General features: G+C 47.5%; 4 protein-coding genes across 4 annotated transcripts; 1 reads left to right on the top strand and 3 right to left on the bottom strand.

Annotated features, from left to right (window-relative positions):
• Nucleotides 1–9,520: 9,520 nt before the first annotated feature.
• On the bottom strand, nucleotides 9,521–12,975 carry JR316_0008659 (ATPase 6, plasma membrane-type; the record flags this gene model as incomplete). Its single annotated transcript, XM_047894372.1, has 6 exons — nucleotides 9,521–9,883; nucleotides 9,946–10,267; nucleotides 10,318–11,901; nucleotides 11,980–12,392; nucleotides 12,447–12,619; nucleotides 12,753–12,975. 6 exons carry the CDS (start codon nucleotides 12,973–12,975, stop codon nucleotides 9,521–9,523), a joined length of 3,078 nt encoding a protein of 1,025 aa, XP_047745831.1.
• Nucleotides 12,976–13,692: 717 nt separating this feature from the next.
• Nucleotides 13,693–14,268, bottom strand: JR316_0008658 (uncharacterized protein; the record flags this gene model as incomplete). The annotated part of the gene is made up of 2 exons (XM_047894371.1): nucleotides 13,693–14,172; nucleotides 14,227–14,268. 2 exons carry the CDS (start codon nucleotides 14,266–14,268, stop codon nucleotides 13,693–13,695), a joined length of 522 nt encoding a protein of 173 aa, XP_047745830.1.
• Nucleotides 14,269–15,216: 948 nt separating this feature from the next.
• Nucleotides 15,217–16,131, top strand: JR316_0008657 (uncharacterized protein; the record flags this gene model as incomplete). The annotated part of the gene is made up of 7 exons (XM_047894370.1): nucleotides 15,217–15,289; nucleotides 15,344–15,517; nucleotides 15,580–15,675; nucleotides 15,728–15,753; nucleotides 15,816–15,908; nucleotides 15,969–16,063; nucleotides 16,116–16,131. 7 exons carry the CDS (start codon nucleotides 15,217–15,219, stop codon nucleotides 16,129–16,131), a joined length of 573 nt encoding a protein of 190 aa, XP_047745829.1.
• A 786-nt stretch (nucleotides 16,132–16,917) lies between these two features.
• Nucleotides 16,918–17,634, bottom strand: JR316_0008656 (uncharacterized protein; the record flags this gene model as incomplete). The annotated part of the gene is made up of 1 exon (XM_047894369.1): nucleotides 16,918–17,634. One exon carries the CDS (start codon nucleotides 17,632–17,634, stop codon nucleotides 16,918–16,920), a length of 717 nt encoding a protein of 238 aa, XP_047745828.1.
• Between the last annotated feature and the right edge of the window lie 1,199 nt (nucleotides 17,635–18,833).

Below are 18,833 nucleotides of genomic sequence, written 5' to 3'. Positions count from 1 at the left end.
ATTTAATGGCATGCCTTTAGCTACCTTATAAAAAGGACTTTGGCCGCTTATAAGCAATAGAAGTAATATTCAGATCACTTTGTTATGCCATTTTGATTAGGCAAGACGCAAAAAAACATTCAGAATCGCCGAATCGAAGTGGAGTGCATTTCACGTCGGGATATTCAGAATATGAAGTTCCCACGAAGTGGGTAATCGAATGTTACAAAATATTTGAAATATAATAAGGTTTTAAATGATGCAACATGCTTTAAATACAAAAGAAATACATATGTTAACTAAGATTGTAATTACATGGCAACATCCAAATCTTTAAAGAATGTTGTGATAAATTTTATACATAAAGTACATTTCAAGAATGACTTGTATATTAAATCTGAATCATCCTCTTTGAGACCAAGATATTTTATATCAATTATGTTCAGTGTGAAGTGTAATGAAATGCTACGATCGCTGAACGGCTACTATGTGCTGAGTCAGCGGGTGAGAGCGACACCGCTTTCCCTCTCACCACACAGACGAAGCAACAATTTTTGGACGCATCCACCCTTAGATCGTCCAAGAAAATTTCCTTTCAGTCTCTGTTCGTCAGAACTCAGTAAATCGGCCTCTCAGAAAAAATTTCCCGCCATGGCACGCATTGTAGACGATCCTACGGACGCTGTCCCTCCGGATTACACGCTCCCTGCGTTTCAAGCCGTTCGCGACGCCCACAAAACTGCCGTCCCGGGCGCCACCGACGAACAAGCCGTAGCGGCGCTGACTGCTATATGGCACGCCATGAACGAGGTTCAAAAAACCGCGTGGCAAGCACAGCGCGAAGACGAGGTTGCCAGGGCCGAGGAACGCGCGCGCCTCGATAAGGAAGCGGCTGACCAGGCCGCACAGCTTCTCAAACAAGATGCAGAGGCTGCCCATTTGGAGGAAGTGAAAAAGAACCGAGCAAAGTTTTGCCCTGTTCTTGATCGCCCAATCCCGGTTGACCTCCCTGTCGTCATCAACCCCGCCGCCCTTCGCCGTCTAGACGCTGCCAAGTACGTCGAACTTTGGTACTTCACAAATGCCGGCGTTGCAGACGCCCGTGCTAGCGCCCATGCCGCCACGTCCGACGAATCCATGTCCATTGTTTGGAAATCTGGGGTTGCCTCGTTTGTTCCTTCTCTTGTAACTAAAGACTCACGCAGCATCGTCCCGGATAAAGACTTGACGTGGGAGGAATTTCATGTTGCCACTGCCAGATTTATTACTGCGATTCGCCGCGCCGGCTGGCCAGCCGAACGTGTTCTCATGTTCATTGGTTTTTTCGAAGGCATCGAGAACCACTCGTCGCGTTTTGACCCTGGTCGCCTCAATCGCCTCGCGCTTTTTACCTACCAGGAGAGTATTCGCAAGGATTGGCATATCTCCATTGCATCCGGTGAAGGAGGCTGGGATCTGGCGGGCTTCAGCGACGAGCTGTACAGGAAAATCAAAGCCAAGGTTATAGACGACGACCGCGATGCCAGAGATGCACAACACGAACTAGCGAGGGTGCGTGCTCCTCTCTTTCTCAGTAGTGTATCAAACTAACCCGCTGTTATTTTCATTCTGCTCCCCCGTGCATCACACATATTGCTTTACACGCCGTTTGCTTTACGCTCGTTGCTTGCCGTTCTTTGCTTTACCCCCCGCCGCTTTATCACCGCTGCTTTATTTTCTCGACCCTTACTCTCTCCAACCATGCACCCTGCTTTCCGCTTTATGCCTTATACTTTGCTGTTTATGCTTTACTCGCTGTCCAGTCCGACGCACTAGCAAAATGGGGTGGGTCTCACGACAGAGCAGACACCCATCGGTTGGGACGTTCCACTCAGTCCCATATGCGCTCTGACAGCCCTCCTCGCAATCATCGTGACTCCAAACGTCGTCGATCTCCTTCTCCCTACCGCCAACCCCGTGAGAACAACAAGCAGCCTCAGGGTTTTCGGAGCGGCGCAGCATCGGAGCCCGCCTGCGCTGTCTGTTTGGGCCGCCGTTCCCACGACTTTCGATCCTGTCGCCTCCCGCGCATTTGGGATGGAAGTCACCCGTCCTTCGCAGACCGCGAGGGCAGAACACTCGTCGTCAAATCTTCGCGCCAGACCCTCTGCTTCGATTGGCAGACCACACAAGGGTGCACACAGTCCAGCCATGGAGACAGACACCGCTGTTCAGGGTGTGGTTCATTCACCCATGGCGCCCAGAAATGCTCTCGAGCTCAGGCGCACTCAAATTAAGTGTCTCTACCCAGCTGCCACTTGGAAGCGCTTACTTGACGAGTCTGGCCTTCACCAAAAATACCCTTTTCTTGTATACGGGTTTCAACACGGTTTCATTTTTGATTTTCCTTCTATTTCCATTACTCAATCCCCACCTAATCGCCCATCTGTCAAGCAATTCCAACAAGAGTTCAATGACATTATTGCACTCGAGCTCGAGAAAGGTCGTTATATTGGTCCTTTCACGAGGGCCGATCTTGAATCTCTCATCGGCCCTTTCCAAACTTCTCCTTTCTCGATCATTCCAAAGCCAGGCCGCCCAGGAAAATTCCGCATCATTCAGAATTTCTCCTTTCCCTCCTCACCTTCCTCCTCGTTTCCCAACCCTTCTATCAATTCATATACCTGTGCTTCCAATTTTCCTTGCACCTGGGGTTCCTTTTCGGTTGTATCTCTGCTTCTGGGCCGTCTTCCACCTGGATCACAGCTTGCCGTGCGGGATGTATCTGAGGCCTTCCGCACCGTACCTCTGCATCCTTCGCAGTGGCCTGCTGCTGCTGTCCGCATTGGAGATGACCAGTTTTGCGTTGACACCCGAGGCGCGTTTGGGGCATCACCATCCGGCGGTGTGTTTGGCCTCATTCAAGATGCCACAGTGGATGTGTTTCGCTCTCGTGGCATTGGCCCCATCACCAAGTGGGTTGATGATCATCTTTTCATTCGCATTCTTCGCAAGTTTCTTTTACAGTACAATGCACAGCGTACCCGCGCTGCGGTTCGGTTTGCTGAGTCGGGCCCTCAGTTTTCGGGTGGTCGGGTGTTTTATACTGGAGGCTTGTTGGTGGATGGCACGGTTGAGGAATCTGATGATGATTGCCGTTTTCCTTTGCAGGACCTCTCTCAGGTTTCCTCCAGGTCCCTGGAGGATAGCCGTTTTTCTTATTGCTTTGCAGATATCGATTCTATTTCTTCAGAGACCGGGACACCATGGGAGGCTGCTAAAGACATACCTTTCTCATCTTATGCCACTTTCACAGGTTATGGGTGGTGCCTTGAAACTCGCACAGTGTGCATTGAAGGCAGCAAGAAGTCAAAATACCTGGATGCTATTGCGGCGTGGTTGTCTGCGTCTCAACATTCTCTCGAAGACGTCCAAAAACTGTATGGGAAGCTTCTCCACTGTACCTGTGTGGTTCCCGCTGGACGCGCGTATCTCACTGGATTTGAAGCAATGCTCCGTGGATTTGCCACCAGTTTGCGTCCTCTCGCTCTTCGCCACGCACCCAAATCACTTGCTGCCGACCTCGAGTGGTGGAAGGGAAAATTATCTCAACCCATCCTCGCGCGTCCCATCCCAGTCCCGGTTGCGGTCACTGATGTCAGAGCCTTCTCTGACGCCAGCTCTGGGTTTGGCATCGCAATCATCATTGGAAACCGCTGGCGTGCATGGTGCCTTCTTCCCGGATGGCAGACCCTTAATGGCAAACGGGATATTGGATGGGCTGAAGCTGTCGGCTTCGAGCTTCTTGTCTACACACTCTGTGCCATTGCACCAGACACCCCTCGCCTCCGAATCTACGGAGACAACATGGGCGTTGTTGAAGGTTGGTGGAACCGGCGGAGCAGAAATCCAGCCGTCAACACGGTCTTCAAACGCATACTCGCGTTTCTCTCCAGCAACAACCGCGATGAGTCCATCTTTACAGCATACGTCCCCTCCGATGACAATCCAGCCGACGGCCCCTCACGGGGCATCTATCCGTCGCAGTCGCTTCTTCTCCCACCATGTACCTTGCCCTCGTGTCTCCACGACCTCATTGTCAGTTTTGACAGCCCCGCTGCAACCACCACCAGATCCGCCGCGTTTTCTAGCCAAACCCTCAAACACAGAGTTCCAGCAGCTGATCGCCCATCGCGAGAGCCGACTAACGCGCGGCTCTTCGTTGACGAACTTGAGCTCTATCGCCCGCACTGGGACAGCCGTGCTGGGTAACCCCATCACACCCCGTCGCTCGCGTGCGCTTCTCCTTTCCCCTTTGAGACCTGCTTTGCCCACGAAGTCTCCTTCCTCTCGACGTCGCGCCCGTCCATACCGTGCAGATCTGGTACCAGCTCCATCCCCACTTTGCCCACACTGTGTAGCTGCGGAGCGCTTGCTCAAATGGGTCCCAGCAACGTCGCGGACCGCCTTCGACGCTGCAGGTCATGCTGTTCCTCTGTCAGAACATGATCTAGACCGCGTTCTTACTGTCCTGGGTGCTCGATATGCTGATGGAACGAGTAGCGCATATGGCAGTGCGCTTCTTGTTTTTCATGTCTGGTGTGATCTTCGTGAAGTTCCCGAGGAACAGCGCTGCCCATTAACCAACATCCTTCTCCTTGCCTTTCTCTCCTCGTGCGCGGGTCTGTACTCTGGTGCGCAGGTTTCTAACATGTTCTATGGCATTCGTGCATGGCATACACTTCATGGGCATCAGCTTGTGTACAACAAGCTTGAAGTGGATGCCGCCCTTGCCGCTGGCATGAAGCTTGCACCTCGTTCCTCTCGTCGCCCCAAGCGGGCACCTTTCACTCCTTCTATTATCAGCTCGATACGGACTCATCTTGACCTTGCTGTCCCACTCGACGCCGCCGTTTTTGCTTGTCTGACGTCAACTTTCTGGTCGGCCGCACGCCTGGGCGAATTCACAGTTCGCAACCTCGCTTCCTTTGACCCTGATGCTCATGTGAAGAAGTCCAACATTTCTTATGTAACCGACCGCGCCGGCAATGCTACAACCGTTTTCTTCATCCCCCGCACAAAGTGTGCACCCACGGATGGCGAGGAGGTGTATTGGGCCCGTCAAGATGGCCCATCTGATCCCGAAGCCGCTCTCGCCAACCACTTTCTTATCAACTCCCCTCTCAGCAATGAGTCTCTTTTCTCTTACACACACGCGGCATCTGGTAAACGGCGGCCGCTCACAAGAACAGCCTTTTTGGATCGCATCAAGAAGGCGGCAGCAGCGGCAGGTCTTGAACCGCTGCACGGACATGGCTTGCGTATTGGCGCGGTGTTGGAGTATTTGCTCCGCGGGGTCCCCTTTGAGGTGGTGAAGGCACTGGGTCGTTGGTCTAGTGACGCCTTTGCCAACTATCTCCGCCAGCACGCCAAGGTCCTGGCACCCTATATTCAGAATTCCGCATGTTTTGCGGAGTTCAATCGCATTACACTCAACATCCCGCCCGTTCGGGGATGAACTGACGTTCCAACCCGTGAACTTGTGTTTCTCGTGAGTGTCTATTCCTGCTACGTTTTCTTCCTCTGTCGCGTTTTTTCCTTTCCCCGTGTATTGCCCGCCTCCTGATGTGTGGGAGTCCTCCATTTCGCTCGACGCGTCGTCGGGCATTGCTTTCCCTCCTACTCTGGTCTTTTGGGGGTCCTTGCTCACTTTGGACTCTTCCACAGCCTCATGGAGTATTCCCTCGCATTTCGAGTTGGTTGCACCATCCAAAATCAGCGAGTCTTAGCGTTACGCACGGCATTTCCACGTTGGTCTCCCATTTGTTCTGTTTTTCCCTGTCTAGCCGCTGACCACCATGGACCTCAGACTCTCACAGATTTGGTGGTGCTCCCCACCCAAACCCTGATATCATTGACATCAGGTTGCTAGCTACATACATTCTTTACATACACTCCTTTGCTTATTCTCACCTAATGCGAGAGAATCACACTCTTAATCTCTCTTCACCAGCTAAAGCTGCATCATTTAAAACCTTATTATATTTCAAATATTTTGTAACATTCGATTACCCACTTCGTGGGAACTTCATATTCTGAATATCCCGACGTGTTTGCTGAATGGCATTGAGTTATCGTCATCACGTGTGATGCATTCATTCTCCGAATGAATTCTGCATCTATTTCAGGTCCGATTTTGTTCCGACTTTGGCCCGACTTCCTAATCTTTGTATGGTTTCAACGAACGCCCTCGAACACCTCAAAATTTGACAGGATAAAATTACAAAAGGGTTTCTAGTTTTGATATTTTGACAATCAGAAAAGAATAAGACCTGAATTTCAATTTCGCTTCGCTTGCTCTAGTCGGCTCTCAGGCAATATCTTGGACGGTAAACCTGGAACTTGTGTCGGGGTTGCTCCGTAAATTTCTCAGGTCATCCTCCGTATTCTTCCTAAAGTTACTGTCGTGTGCTCCACCAATATCCCCGCTGTGCCTACTTTTGAAGAAGAAAATGTTAGGGATCTCCAATATTGTAGGGTCAAAAGCTTGGAGCGCCCTAACTGCCCCTTCTGCCCTGGTATGTATCTATTTTATGCGCACATGGCCCCGGAAAGCACTTGGCACGCTATTTTTGACTCCGTGTGCCTGTCTTTCCATTACTGCCTCTAGTCTCTAAGCCCCGTTTTTGTCGAATGGCGTCCGGAAATGCTGTGGAACGTGCAGTAGGCGTCGCAGTTGACATACGTAAGGTGACCTGGAGCGCTCTCACGTCACCTTTAGAATTAAAAGTGTTTCTTGGCAATATTCAACTTGAAATGTTGATACCCCAATTGCAGGGCTCTAGACGAGCTGGAAAGTGCCGACCGAGGCCTTGCAGTTGTGTATAAAACGGCGGCCTAAGATACTCATTCTTCAATAGCATCGCTCAGCTCGACAAGACACCTCACCACCTATAACCATGTTCAAATTCATTACTTTCACAGCGTTAGTCTTGCTGTTTTCCACCTCGGCTGTCCTAGCTATTCCAGGTGGTGGACCTGGAGCCCAATGTTCGTTTTTTTTCTAGGTTTAAAGGCGTTGTGGCTGACAGTCGCATTTATAATGCTCCTTTATCCAGGCGCCAGTGATTCTGTATGTCAATTTATACGCCATGTTCTTCAATTGATATTTACGCACAATGTTTCGTTTTGCAGGATTGTAACAAACGTTTCTCAGTAGCAGTGGTCTTGTGCTAAATATTGTATGGTTGTCAGGTAGACACAACTTGAAATGTTGTCGAGCAGTGCCATATCCCAAGTAAGTGCCACGACCTCCATTTAGTGGATAATTTGCTTACACCCCGTTGGCCCCACTCAGATGTTTCAGTCTTCCTGAAGGCGCGGTATGCTAATCTTCGTGATCCAATTCCAATGAGGCGTGAGTGACCTTGTTATGAAACTGGGGATCCAATATCTCAATTTCTTATCCTTAAGATATACAAGACGTAGCATAGTTGTAACATATCAGACTGTTGTGTAATATACATGTATAATCAAAAGTCTATAAATTCTCAATGTAGCAAGCTCTTCAGCTTCGACCAGAAATGATGGCAAGAGTACTTCAACTTTGCATGCCTACATATTAGCGCTCGCGATCTATAGGTAGAACCAGACTGCGCCAACGTTTCCACCGGGCGGCTCTTGCAATTTTATGCGAGCGGCTATATCCGTCGGCTTTTGGCATGCATGAAGACTTCCCGAAAGAGGTCGCATAGCTAGAATGAGCCAGTCTAGAACCGTATAGCATTTTCCACATGAAAAGACCGAGAAAGTGAAGAGCATCCTTGTATTTGGGGTACAAAAGCTATTCTATTTCATCTGAAGAGTATCTGGGCTTGGAATCTTTTTCTGTGGTCTTCAATTCATACTAGTTGTAGATGTTGACTGCATGTCAGGTACCTAATAACCGCATTCACACTTAATCTTATAGCTTTACATCGTAAACATAGAGTGGAAGGTTCAGTGTTTTTCATTGACAAATTGCCAGTATGATACTGGTATGCATCTTGGTCCAAAGGCGTATCGGTGAATGTTACAACCCTGACTGGAAATGCTTAGAAAGCACCAGTCAGTGGGAATATGTCTAACCAATATGTCTATTTCAGGTGGTCTTCATCTAGAACTTCCTTGGAAAGACACTCGTTTCGGAGGTAGGACATCTAGGTCCAACATCCATAGCTCCAAATATTGTGATTTTGTATAAGAAATTCGGACAGGCAGGCCTAATCGTTTATGAAGTTATGAAACCTGTCATGCTCACGTCTATGCGCTCCTCTTCCATTAGAATTGACGGAAATTGCAAAAGGGCGTTGGAGCAACCAAAAGGATTTGGCTAGGTGGGGTGGAAAATGCCGTACCTCCAGAATCGCGTATAAAAGACCCTCAATATCTAGAAAATGACCCATCGCAAAATAAACCAGAATCCCTATTGAAATACAACCCATACAATGGTCAAAATACTCAACCTCGCTGCTCTCGTCATGCTCGTCTCTAGCTCAGCTGTATTAGCCATTCCAGGAGGAGGTGCTGGTGCTCAGTGTATGTCCCATCCATGACAGTGTCCCGGAGCGTTCTGACGATGATAAACTTATGCCTATGTCTTTCTCCAGGCTCAAGTGATGCTGTAAGTTAAACTAGATGAAGGCAGCCGGGCGTTCAACTGATTTTTCACGTTTCATAGGACTGTAACTAGACGCCTACTTGTTATAGACCTTGGATTTTTTGCTTACACAGGATTAATACTCAGGTAACACAGGCCTTAGTTGCTGTCGGGCCGTACCATTCTTCAAGTGGGTGGAGACCATTTTTGTAACATACAAGGTTTTTAACTCGTCCTTTGAATTCTCTTTTCTAGATGCGCCAGCATTCCAGTAGGCTCCGCTTGCTAGATTGCGTGTTTTCTCTCGAGAGAGTCAAAATGTTGTACGACTTCATTTTCAACAGTAGGCATATGCTAATCTTGCCGTTAGTTCTGTCTGTATACGTAGGAGTATCGACATCTTCTCGCGAAGAATGTAATTTTGTTGTAAACTGAAATTTGCTATTTCCACATAAGCTTGCCTCCACAAGGGGAATATCTGAGCCTCAACTCATACTGATGACTTCTCCATGGCTATAATATGTTAATTACTTACCCTACTCCGTGATCATTAACAGATCACGTCACGATACGGATAAAAGGCCCTAAATCAATTTGGACAGGTCTGAAATTGATGTCAGACCTACATCATAATTTGCAGCCCCAGGGTTTCAATGACTACCAAGTGAGTGAGGTAACTGAAATAAAGGTTGGAGTAATAAGAAACGGTCATTGAGTGTCCCACAGTTTCGTCAGGTGTATGAGTTGTGTAGTATGTAAATGGCATTGCAATCGTAATAGGCATTAACAACGGTGGTCGTGTATGGTAAATATTATCAGTACGGCTACATCTATCCGTATCTGAACGAGGTATATAACCTGTATGAACAAGTATGGAAGCTCTGCGATCAAACAGATCTCAGTCAGTGAAAGAAGCAATATAATTCAGGCCGTAGTGAATGGAGCTGGGACACGGGATGGTCCAGCCGTAGCTGCTGCCGCCGTTCGACTCGGATACCTGGCAAGCGTCTGGCCAGTCTTTGCAGCTTGAATGCTGCTGAATCGCTTCAGCTCATCGGGCTTCATAGATACCTTTCCGCCAAATCCCACTTTACGCATGGTCCTCCGGAGGAATGTGGTACGATTAGAATAGAGCGATTCATGGATGGAGGCAACTCGAGATGACGTGCGTTCGAGAGGTGGTCCACTCTCCGCGTACTCGCCTAACCGCTTGTTGCGAAGATGCCGGATGACGGTCGCTTTCATGGCAAATTTGACCCAGTCAAGGGGGATGAACCATATGATATTCTGCGGTAAACGGAGCATTAACGATGTATTTCATTTTGAAAATGAAGTCTAGGTTTACGTACCCAGACCCAAACGATGCCAATCCAGCCACCGGATATAGAGTGAATATTTGTGAAGCCCCAATCACCATAAGCAGCAATAATAGAGGATATAAGTTGAGCCACGCAGAACGCGAGCATCAGGGCGACTGAAGGGCGTTCCATAAAGAAGAAACCATGCGAGCGAGTGACAAAGATCAACGCTTGGGAAATGATAGCAACTTGAAGGTAGGCGATCATATGAAGCTGGGGATCATTTTTGTCGACTGGCCCAGCTCGATTGAGTTGTACACCAAATTTACGCTGAAAAAACGTAGTTTCCACAATAACCACAATCAGCGCAACACTGAGCCAAGTCATCAGTATAAGCTGGATTTGAGGTGCCTAACGACTTACGTGGAGGCGGTAAGGTATAGGCCGTATGCAATAGCGTAAGAGAAAATCTCTGTGAGATCCCATGCATCTGGTTCAGTAGAAGGAAGAACGCGATCAAGAGACAGGGTCATAATGGTACCGTCATTGAGCAGAGCAATGATTAGGATCATGAATGGCGGGAAGTCGAACTTGTATGTGAAGGCCAGAACAGCGAATGCAACCACAATACGGATGGTCACAGCACACGCGTAGATTGCATAGTTGCGCATACGCTGAAAGATAATTCGAGATTGGCGAATGGCGTGGACGATTGTAGAAAGACCAGGCTCTGTCAATACAATATCGGCTGCGCCGCGAGCTGCATCTGTGGCTCCCTCGACTGCAATTCCGACGTTAGCACGAGAGAGGGCAGGGGCGTCGTTGGCTCCGTCTCCCGTCATTGCAACAAGATGGCCTAGCGCCTGCAGCCGTTTAACAATCTCGTACTTGTGTTCTGGGAAAACTCCTGCAAAACCATCTGCATCCATAATCATCTCGTCTAGATTTGCATGCTTCGACCCAGGCGCAGGACCCTCCTTAAGGACTTTGGCGGGATACATATGGTCACCCAACCCAAGACGGCGGCCTGTTTCTTTTGCAATAGCCAATTGGTCTCCAGTTACCATTTTAACCTTTACACCAAGAGCAAGGGCATCATCGATAGTTTGCTTGGTGTCCGAACGAGGAGGATCGAAAATAGCCAGAAGCCCAATAAGCTCAAAACCGTTGCCTTCAGCAGTGTAGTCGTCTCCAGGAAGCTCCTCATATGCCACAGCAAGAGCGCGAAGACCGCGAGTAGCGTATTCTTCCACATCTTGTTCCAGGCGCTTTTCTTGCTCTTCTGTCTTGTTTCTCGAGCAAAGTTCGATGATGATTCCCGTCATACCTTTGGTCACGCGCTTGAGTTTCCCGGTGGACTCTTCACGATATGTGATCTCCGTTCGCTTGTCGACTGGATTGAATGGCTTGAAATCAAGAAGCTTGATCCCTGCCCGTGCACGAGCAGAGTCGCCTAAAGCTTGGACCACGGACATATCGATCGCGTCCTGGTTCTCAACGCGTGAAGCATATGCTGCGAGAAGAATAACTTCTTCAGCGCTGAAACGACCGTATGTCTTGATAGTATTGCGATCAATGGTCAGTTTATTGGTGGTAAGTGTGCCAGTTTTGTCAGAGCAGAGGATTGTGACGCCAGCCAGCTCTTCAATGGCAGTGATGCGCGTGACGATGGCCTTGTACTTTGCCAACTGGGTAGCACCTACAGCCAGAGTGACCGAAAGAACTGTGGGCATAGCAATGGGAATTCCACCAATCAATAGAACGAGAATGTTATCCAATCCTCGGCGATATCTGAATCGAAAACCAGCATAAAGAACGAAAATTTCGGCCAAAACGAATATACCAATGGTAATGAGGCAGAACGAGCCGATCTGAGCCAGAATCTTTTGCAAGTGTCCGGTGGTATCATCGTCCTGTCCTACAAGAGAGGCAGCCCGTCCAAAGAAAGTGTTGGGACCAGTTGAAATAACAATGGCCTCTGCTTCTCCCTGCTTACACGTCGAACCCCTGTCAGTCACGTGATTAAATCAGTAAATAAACGACAACAAAGCGCAATTTCCATTTGTAATTGCCAGCGGGACTCACGAAAAACACTGATCACCAGCCTTCTTATTCTGCGGCAGAGACTCTCCTGTAAGGGCGGCCTGGTCGATGGAGACGTTGACGGCCTCTATGAGTCGACAATCTGCTGGAACAATGTCTCCGATCTTGAACGAAACGATGTCGCCAGGAACAAGGATCGCAGACTCAATTTCTCCCCAAGCTCCGTTTCGCTTGACCTTTGCTTTCGGGGCGAGAGCATCCATAAGCGCCCTGACAGCGTTGCCGGCATTTCTCTCCTCATAGAATCCAATGGCAGAGTTGACGAAAAGAAGAAAGATGATCCCGCAGAAATCTTCCCAATCCGGAGGCGATCCCTGTCCATTAGACAACACAATGGCCACAAGGGCGGCCGCTTCCATAACCCACGACAACGGGTTCCACATGAAACTCAGAAACTTGGTAGTTAAAATGAGAGACTGGTTCTGTTTTCCAACTGGACCTTGACTCACCTGCAGAAACGGGTTTTGTTGCTTATCCTCCAGCTTGTTCGGTCCGAAAAGCTCCAGGCGTCTCTCAGCTTCCTCAGTGGATAAACCACCTTCGTCACATTGCAATAACTGGAAAACATCGTCGATAACTATCGTTTCCAGGTCGACCTTGTCCTTGTCGTACAGGTCTTCCGCTGTCAGATGGATCTACGGTATCTCAGTCCTTGTACAGCCAGTTAACAATGAGTGCCAACTGACCTGGGACATGTCAACATTTGCATCTGCACGGGCGTCAGCATGCGACGTTATGATGAATCAAGAACTTACGCGTTGGCGCCTCCTGCTCTTTCCCCGGCTCGAAGTTTCGCTTCTTCTCTTCCGCCTCACCGACGACACCCTCTGGAGGAAGGCTGGTAGCACCCGATACCTGCGGGGCATTACTCGAATCCGGGTGAAGGTGAGCGGTAGGTTGTGGCTCACTCGAACTAGACGGGACGTCATTCGAAGTGGGGAGGCCTTGCTTCTCTCCTGTATCTGTATTTATACTCATGAGTCAAAGTAAGGTATATCAAGACTCGGACGTTGCAAGAGTAGTTCCAGGTGAGATGAGGAGGCTAACTCCAATGTTTCAAGCGATCCTTATGTAGTCGATTTCGATACCGACGCATCCAAAATTGGTGACGTTTCTGAATTGATTCTGAAATAATTGTTCGCCACCGGGTGCGACCGTTGTATTGCTGTTTATGTATCACTGGAATAAGGACAGCTCCGTTTCCCACTTCTTGTCCCCGTAGAATGTTTTATATTTTTTTTCTTTTATTGGTTATCCCCAATGTTCTAAAAATAAAGCATAACAGCTGCGGGGGATTTGTCAACAACCTTATTTGGATATACACGACCAGTGGGTGTCCACTGTGACAAAGCTCCTTTTGTATTCCAAGGTTATTCTGAACATCGGCGCTGTGCTTATCATGCTAGATCATAATGCCAGATTATTGAACTAGTAGAATAATAATAAAGGTGAAGTTCAGCAAAATTCAATCCAGGAACGTTAAAATCCCACCCCACTAGAACAACACATACTGTGTACGGTATACCATAATTTATTGACGCACAGGTGACAGAGGTATCCTTTCGTCTGTATAGATGCTAATGCTAGAGTTATCAACAGTAGAGTGGATTTATTAGTATATGGAATTAACCGAGCTGACTTGACCACTGACAATGATGGGTACGTTGATCAAGTAGCGAGTGGGTTAGGGAATGTTCAGTACCGCTTCAAAGCCTGGGATGTTGAGTGTGTCGCACGGAACTGATATTTTAGCGCCTCTAACTCGGTACGCATCTTCTCCTTGAGACTCTTCCTTTGTAATTCCCACTCGGCCCGACATAAATCCCACTCTTTTTGCTCCCTCCTAAGCCAAACGCGTACAACTTCCTTGCGTAATTCAAACAGCTTCTCTGCTCGCAATCCCTCCATTTCTTCTTCCCACCTCTTTTTATCTTCCTCGAATTCCAATTTTTTGACGTCGTATTCAGCGAGTTCTTGTGGAAGAAACTTTAGGGCCCAAGGCACCCTGTCGTTTTCTGGGATCGACGAATCGAAATATTCAGGGTAACTTCCCATGTGGTTTTGAAGGGACAACGTTGACTCTTTGTCCATGATAGGGTGTATGGTGGCCCTTGGAGTCCGTGATATGACTGGAGACACCGCACGACCATCCATGCCTGATATAGAAGAACGAATCTTCAAGATTTTTTTCATCGGTATGAAAAGTTTTTAAATATCAAGCAAACGTACCGAGATAGAAACTGCTTGCACCTCAAGTGGCAAGTCGTCCATATCTTCTGGGTCTTGTGGTAATAACGAATCAGCGAATCAAGGTACTTAAGTTGCAATAAGCGCCGGTGGAGATGGTGGTCGATATGAAAGAAGATAATATCCCACGACATGCCTTGCACTTATTTATCATGCGGCATGCAGGACAGTTCAACAGTTTAATTCATGCCCCGGCAGACCTCGAGGCTGGTCACATGTATGGATAAGATAGCTTAGTGCTTTCTTGGTTGCAAATCAACGGATGAAGCCTTGATTGGATTTGTCCCGATATGCCGGCATGTGAGCCACGCGGGCTTATTTAACCTCATAAAACAGAGGAGAGCCAAATTTCTAACTGGATTCCTTCTGAATAGGGCTTCTTTTGGGGCCTACATAGTGGTCACGTCGTCCCCGTCGTGGGATGACACTTCTTTGTAGAGAATTAAATACTATGATTAACTCAACAAGTCTGAGCACCTTGAGATGTACAAAAGAACGCCAGGAGGCATATAGAAGTTTAGCCCAACTCAAAAACTACAACAAATCAACCAGCTTTCAGATCTGGGTAAGTTTTGTCTGGAAATCATGCAATAGACTGTAAAGCTGGCTTTTAAATTTGGTTCAGATATGTAGTGTTGCCGATGTTGGCAAATTTAGTAATTCCCGCGTCGACCAATGATTAATCATAAAACCTGGACTCCGACTGAGAGCAGTTTGGTTTACTAATACCTAACACAGTCTTAGGGCCCGTTATGCTCGGGGCAAAAGCCGAGCTTCTGTTGTGGAAGCACTATGTTATAGATGTATTTCTGCTTTACTTAGATACTTCGAATCACAAGTGCAAGCGGCTCCAACACGGTCACGGTCAAATTGGGCCTTCTGATGAGTATCATATGGCAACTAGAATAGAACAGACCGAGTTTGTTCTATAAAAGCTCGAAGTACCAGTTACCTCAAACTCTCAGCACAGACATGTACTTCTCAGCTTTCATTCTTACTGCTTTGGCTACCGCTGCCTTCACCAGTGCTACACCTTTGGTACCTGGTGAGAAAGCTCCAATTAAAGGTCCAGTCGACCGATGATTCACACTTTTTCCAGGGAGAATGTGCCAAGGACGTCAGGCTATTACTTCAACGCAATACATTGGCGCAGAGAAAAATGTAAAGCTCGATATTATCACCTGCGAAGGCATTGCAGACTCCGCAACGATTGAATCCGGCGTTGGCGCATTGTTAGAGTCCCGTCAAACTGCAAGCGTGTGTGATGCTCCGTGTAAGTTAAGCTGCCGTCACAAATACATTTTCAGAACTAATCACCTATTTTCATGCTTAAAGGCACAACGTTCTGTCACGATCCAGCAGGAGGAGGCCCAGACCCAAACGATTGCCATATCATTGCTGATGCATTGCGTTTTGAGAGTCAGAGCATATGTATGTGTCATGACATGTGTCGGTAGAGGCTTCTATTAATCCTAACTCTAAGCTCCAACATTTGAAATTGACAATGGGGTATGAAATATTACTATCTTCCACTTCTTGAGTTAACGCTGATAATATTGGCTGGTTATTAGGCCAATAACGTCGTTTCTCTGACATTCTCCAGCTGCACATCGTTCTTCTTGAATCAAGCATCTACTGGATTAAACTACTGCCGCACTGACTTTGTATGTCATGGTATCTGTATGACAAGAGGTTCTTCTGATATATTGGATTATATTGAACAGGCCAGCTTGACCGATTTCCTCTCCACTAATTGCCAGGCAACACAGAATGCCCACGGGGGGTTGTGTGTTGCCAACGACGGCAGATGGTTTGTTCAGTGAGTACAGTTTTTGATACATTTTCACATACTTACAAAACATCGTGTACAGAGTTCAGCACTCGTAACCTCTTTAAGATCAAGCCATCGAACGGAGATAGCCGTTCCAAAACATACTACATAACTTTCAGTTCACCAGATTCATTTATCGCAAAGATCCCCAGTACTGATATATGCCAGTAAAGTAATACTCGCAATATATCATACATGCAATTTCTTTTTTCGATTTTCTTTCAGTGACATTTACCTGTTTGTGCCTGTGGTGTGTCCCTCTAAAGGCTGAACAACCAATCAAAACAAAGGCAGTGACTGCCCGTAACGCCTGACATGCCGACCGTCGGCAGGTCACTGGCCTACCATTTTGGCATGCAGTCTTTAACAACTGTAGCCTTTGCCGAAAGGCGGCACGCATTGAATTACTATTTTAGGCTGTATTTTACTCTGGGCAGAGCCTTGAGGCCTCTAGTTAATTGGTCCCGTTATCAGCTTCTTTCTTTCCAACATTCATGACACCAACGCCGACAGTGGCAAATCTGTTGTATGTGGCTTGCTCAACAAAGTATGTAACCCATTTTCTGTCTTGAAATGTGTTCTACAACCTCGGCAGATACTAATCCAGTTCGAGGGAATCTCTTCACGCTGACCAAGCACAAAAATTCCCCTTTGATAGGTACCCTTGCACTTAGATAGTGGCGATTTACAACATTGAAAATATTTTGGTATGGATAAACAATGTGAGTAGGGATTTTATGTTCGATAAATTTACATCTCGTTCGTCATTTCCAGTGGATACTATTTCTCTCCTGCTCTGCCTGTGGAGACATCGGAATCAAGGGCTTGGCGAACTTCGCTGATCACATCATTTTTTGTGCCGGGGCGATCTTCAAAAGCCACACACCGCCCTCATCTCGATGAGGTTTGTGGAGTCCTGCCCATCGGGTCATCCCTTGCATATGGGCCCGGATTATTCGTGGGACTTCTGACTCTGCCAGCTTTGTTTCGTCTTGCGACCTTCCGTCACGCATCAAAGCGAACGGAGGTCGCGGTGGAACATCACCTCCCTCAAACTTTCCACTACGCCATCTTTTGAGCGCCTCTTCGCGCACCCCTTGATAAACTGCATTGAGGACATCCAGTATCGTAAGTGGGCCGCTTGGCGTTACGGTTATATCCAAGAACGCAAAATTTGCTCCGATACGAATTTTAATGTACTCGTTGGTGGGAGGGCAAGTTGCATTCCCCCAAAACACGTCTCGTCTCGCCATGGTGTCATCCGACTTGATACCTGCAAACTGTGCTTCTCCGGGTCGTTGTGTAATGTCCCACTGTATGTGTGCCTTTTCTTCCCAGCTAGACATTAAAAGGCCATTCAATGTAGAGGTTTGGTTGGTCAAAACTGGCAAAGGAATATGACGTTTGCGGTCGAGTGGTGGTGGTTGGGAAAGGGATGGAAACGGCTGGAAATCATCTTCAACCGTTGCGTTTGGTTGCCCTTCATTGTGAGCTAGTCCTTGATCGTTGAGGGAGGGCGTCGAATAGGTTGACGTCGAGTGGAATAAAAACGCGGGCATGATTGTTTCAACTGACCCTTACTTTTTTAAATGATCTATGGACATGGATTAACGGGTAAGCGCAACAAGTTTAGAGGAATTGTGTGTGTGTGGAAATACTATACCTTCGAGCCTATGAGGTCAGAATTGCAAGGGAACGATGTAGGTTAAAATTACGATGATATGATGAGATGGGGTGGTAGATGACTGCAAATAGGTGTGATGTATCGTTCTTGTAACAGAGCAAAAGACATTCTGGTTATTTTGATAAGGTAGAAGAAAGTGATATTTGCGCTCGTTTGCGTGGTCAGGGTCCACCGTGGTATCTCACCATCTGTCTGTCAAATAAATGAACTGGTTCAGATGCCCAAAGTCTCTTTTTTGAGCCATAAATCTAACAGGTTCACAATGTTGGTTCGGTTCACTGCCGTGCTTCACTCTTTGTTCTGATTGGCGAGTGAAGCAACTTGGTTGGGACTTTGATACCTGGGGTCGTGTGTATTATCAATAACATGACATTTTCGTGACAGTCAATATCACCAACCAGGGAACCAGCTCGATCGTGCTGTATCTATGAGCATCCTCTTCCCATGAGAATTGAAAATATTTTAGAGACGGATCCCGAGTCCGCGATTTGACAAATTCCCGAGTACCCTCCACAAGGGTCTTTCAGGTGCAGAAACGGGCCGTTAGTGTTGATACATAATTGTTCATTCTGTTACACACAATCATGTTTGTTTCGACGAATCACTGAATATACGAGATCCTTTCTTCTCGACCATGATTGTCGTTTTATCCAACTCATATTCCGGCCATCGTCATTGTATAAGACTAAAGAGTGAATACCCCCCCTATTATTCTCTACTGTAAATTGGGGCATTGGGCATGTAACGCGTGTAGTGTTGAAAGTTTATTGCACTACACTCAGCGTTGACACAGACGGACGTCTCCAAGACCTCCAGTGAATCCCCTCGGAGGTAGCCTGTGAAATGTGTCAGTCACCCGTTATACCACATGGATGCTGGTTCTCACTACTTGTACAACAGGCTGTCATTGCATATATACACCCACCTGCTTCGATACAGCGAATTAATGTATTTCGGGTGAAATAGCCTCGGCTGGACAAAGACTGAGATCGGCGGAAGGTGTTAGATGTCCTTCAGCACCACGGATTCATAATGCTCAACGGATATTTGACTTCAGTTGTAACACTATCGCAC

This window comes from Psilocybe cubensis, chromosome 8 (genome assembly GCF_017499595.1).
Source record: "Psilocybe cubensis strain MGC-MH-2018 chromosome 8, whole genome shotgun sequence".
In the NCBI taxonomy this organism is placed as follows: Eukaryota; Fungi; Basidiomycota; class Agaricomycetes; order Agaricales; family Agrocybaceae; genus Psilocybe; species Psilocybe cubensis.
The sequence above is the reverse complement of the archived record's forward strand: the minus strand, read 5'-3'. Positions and strand labels throughout refer to the sequence as shown.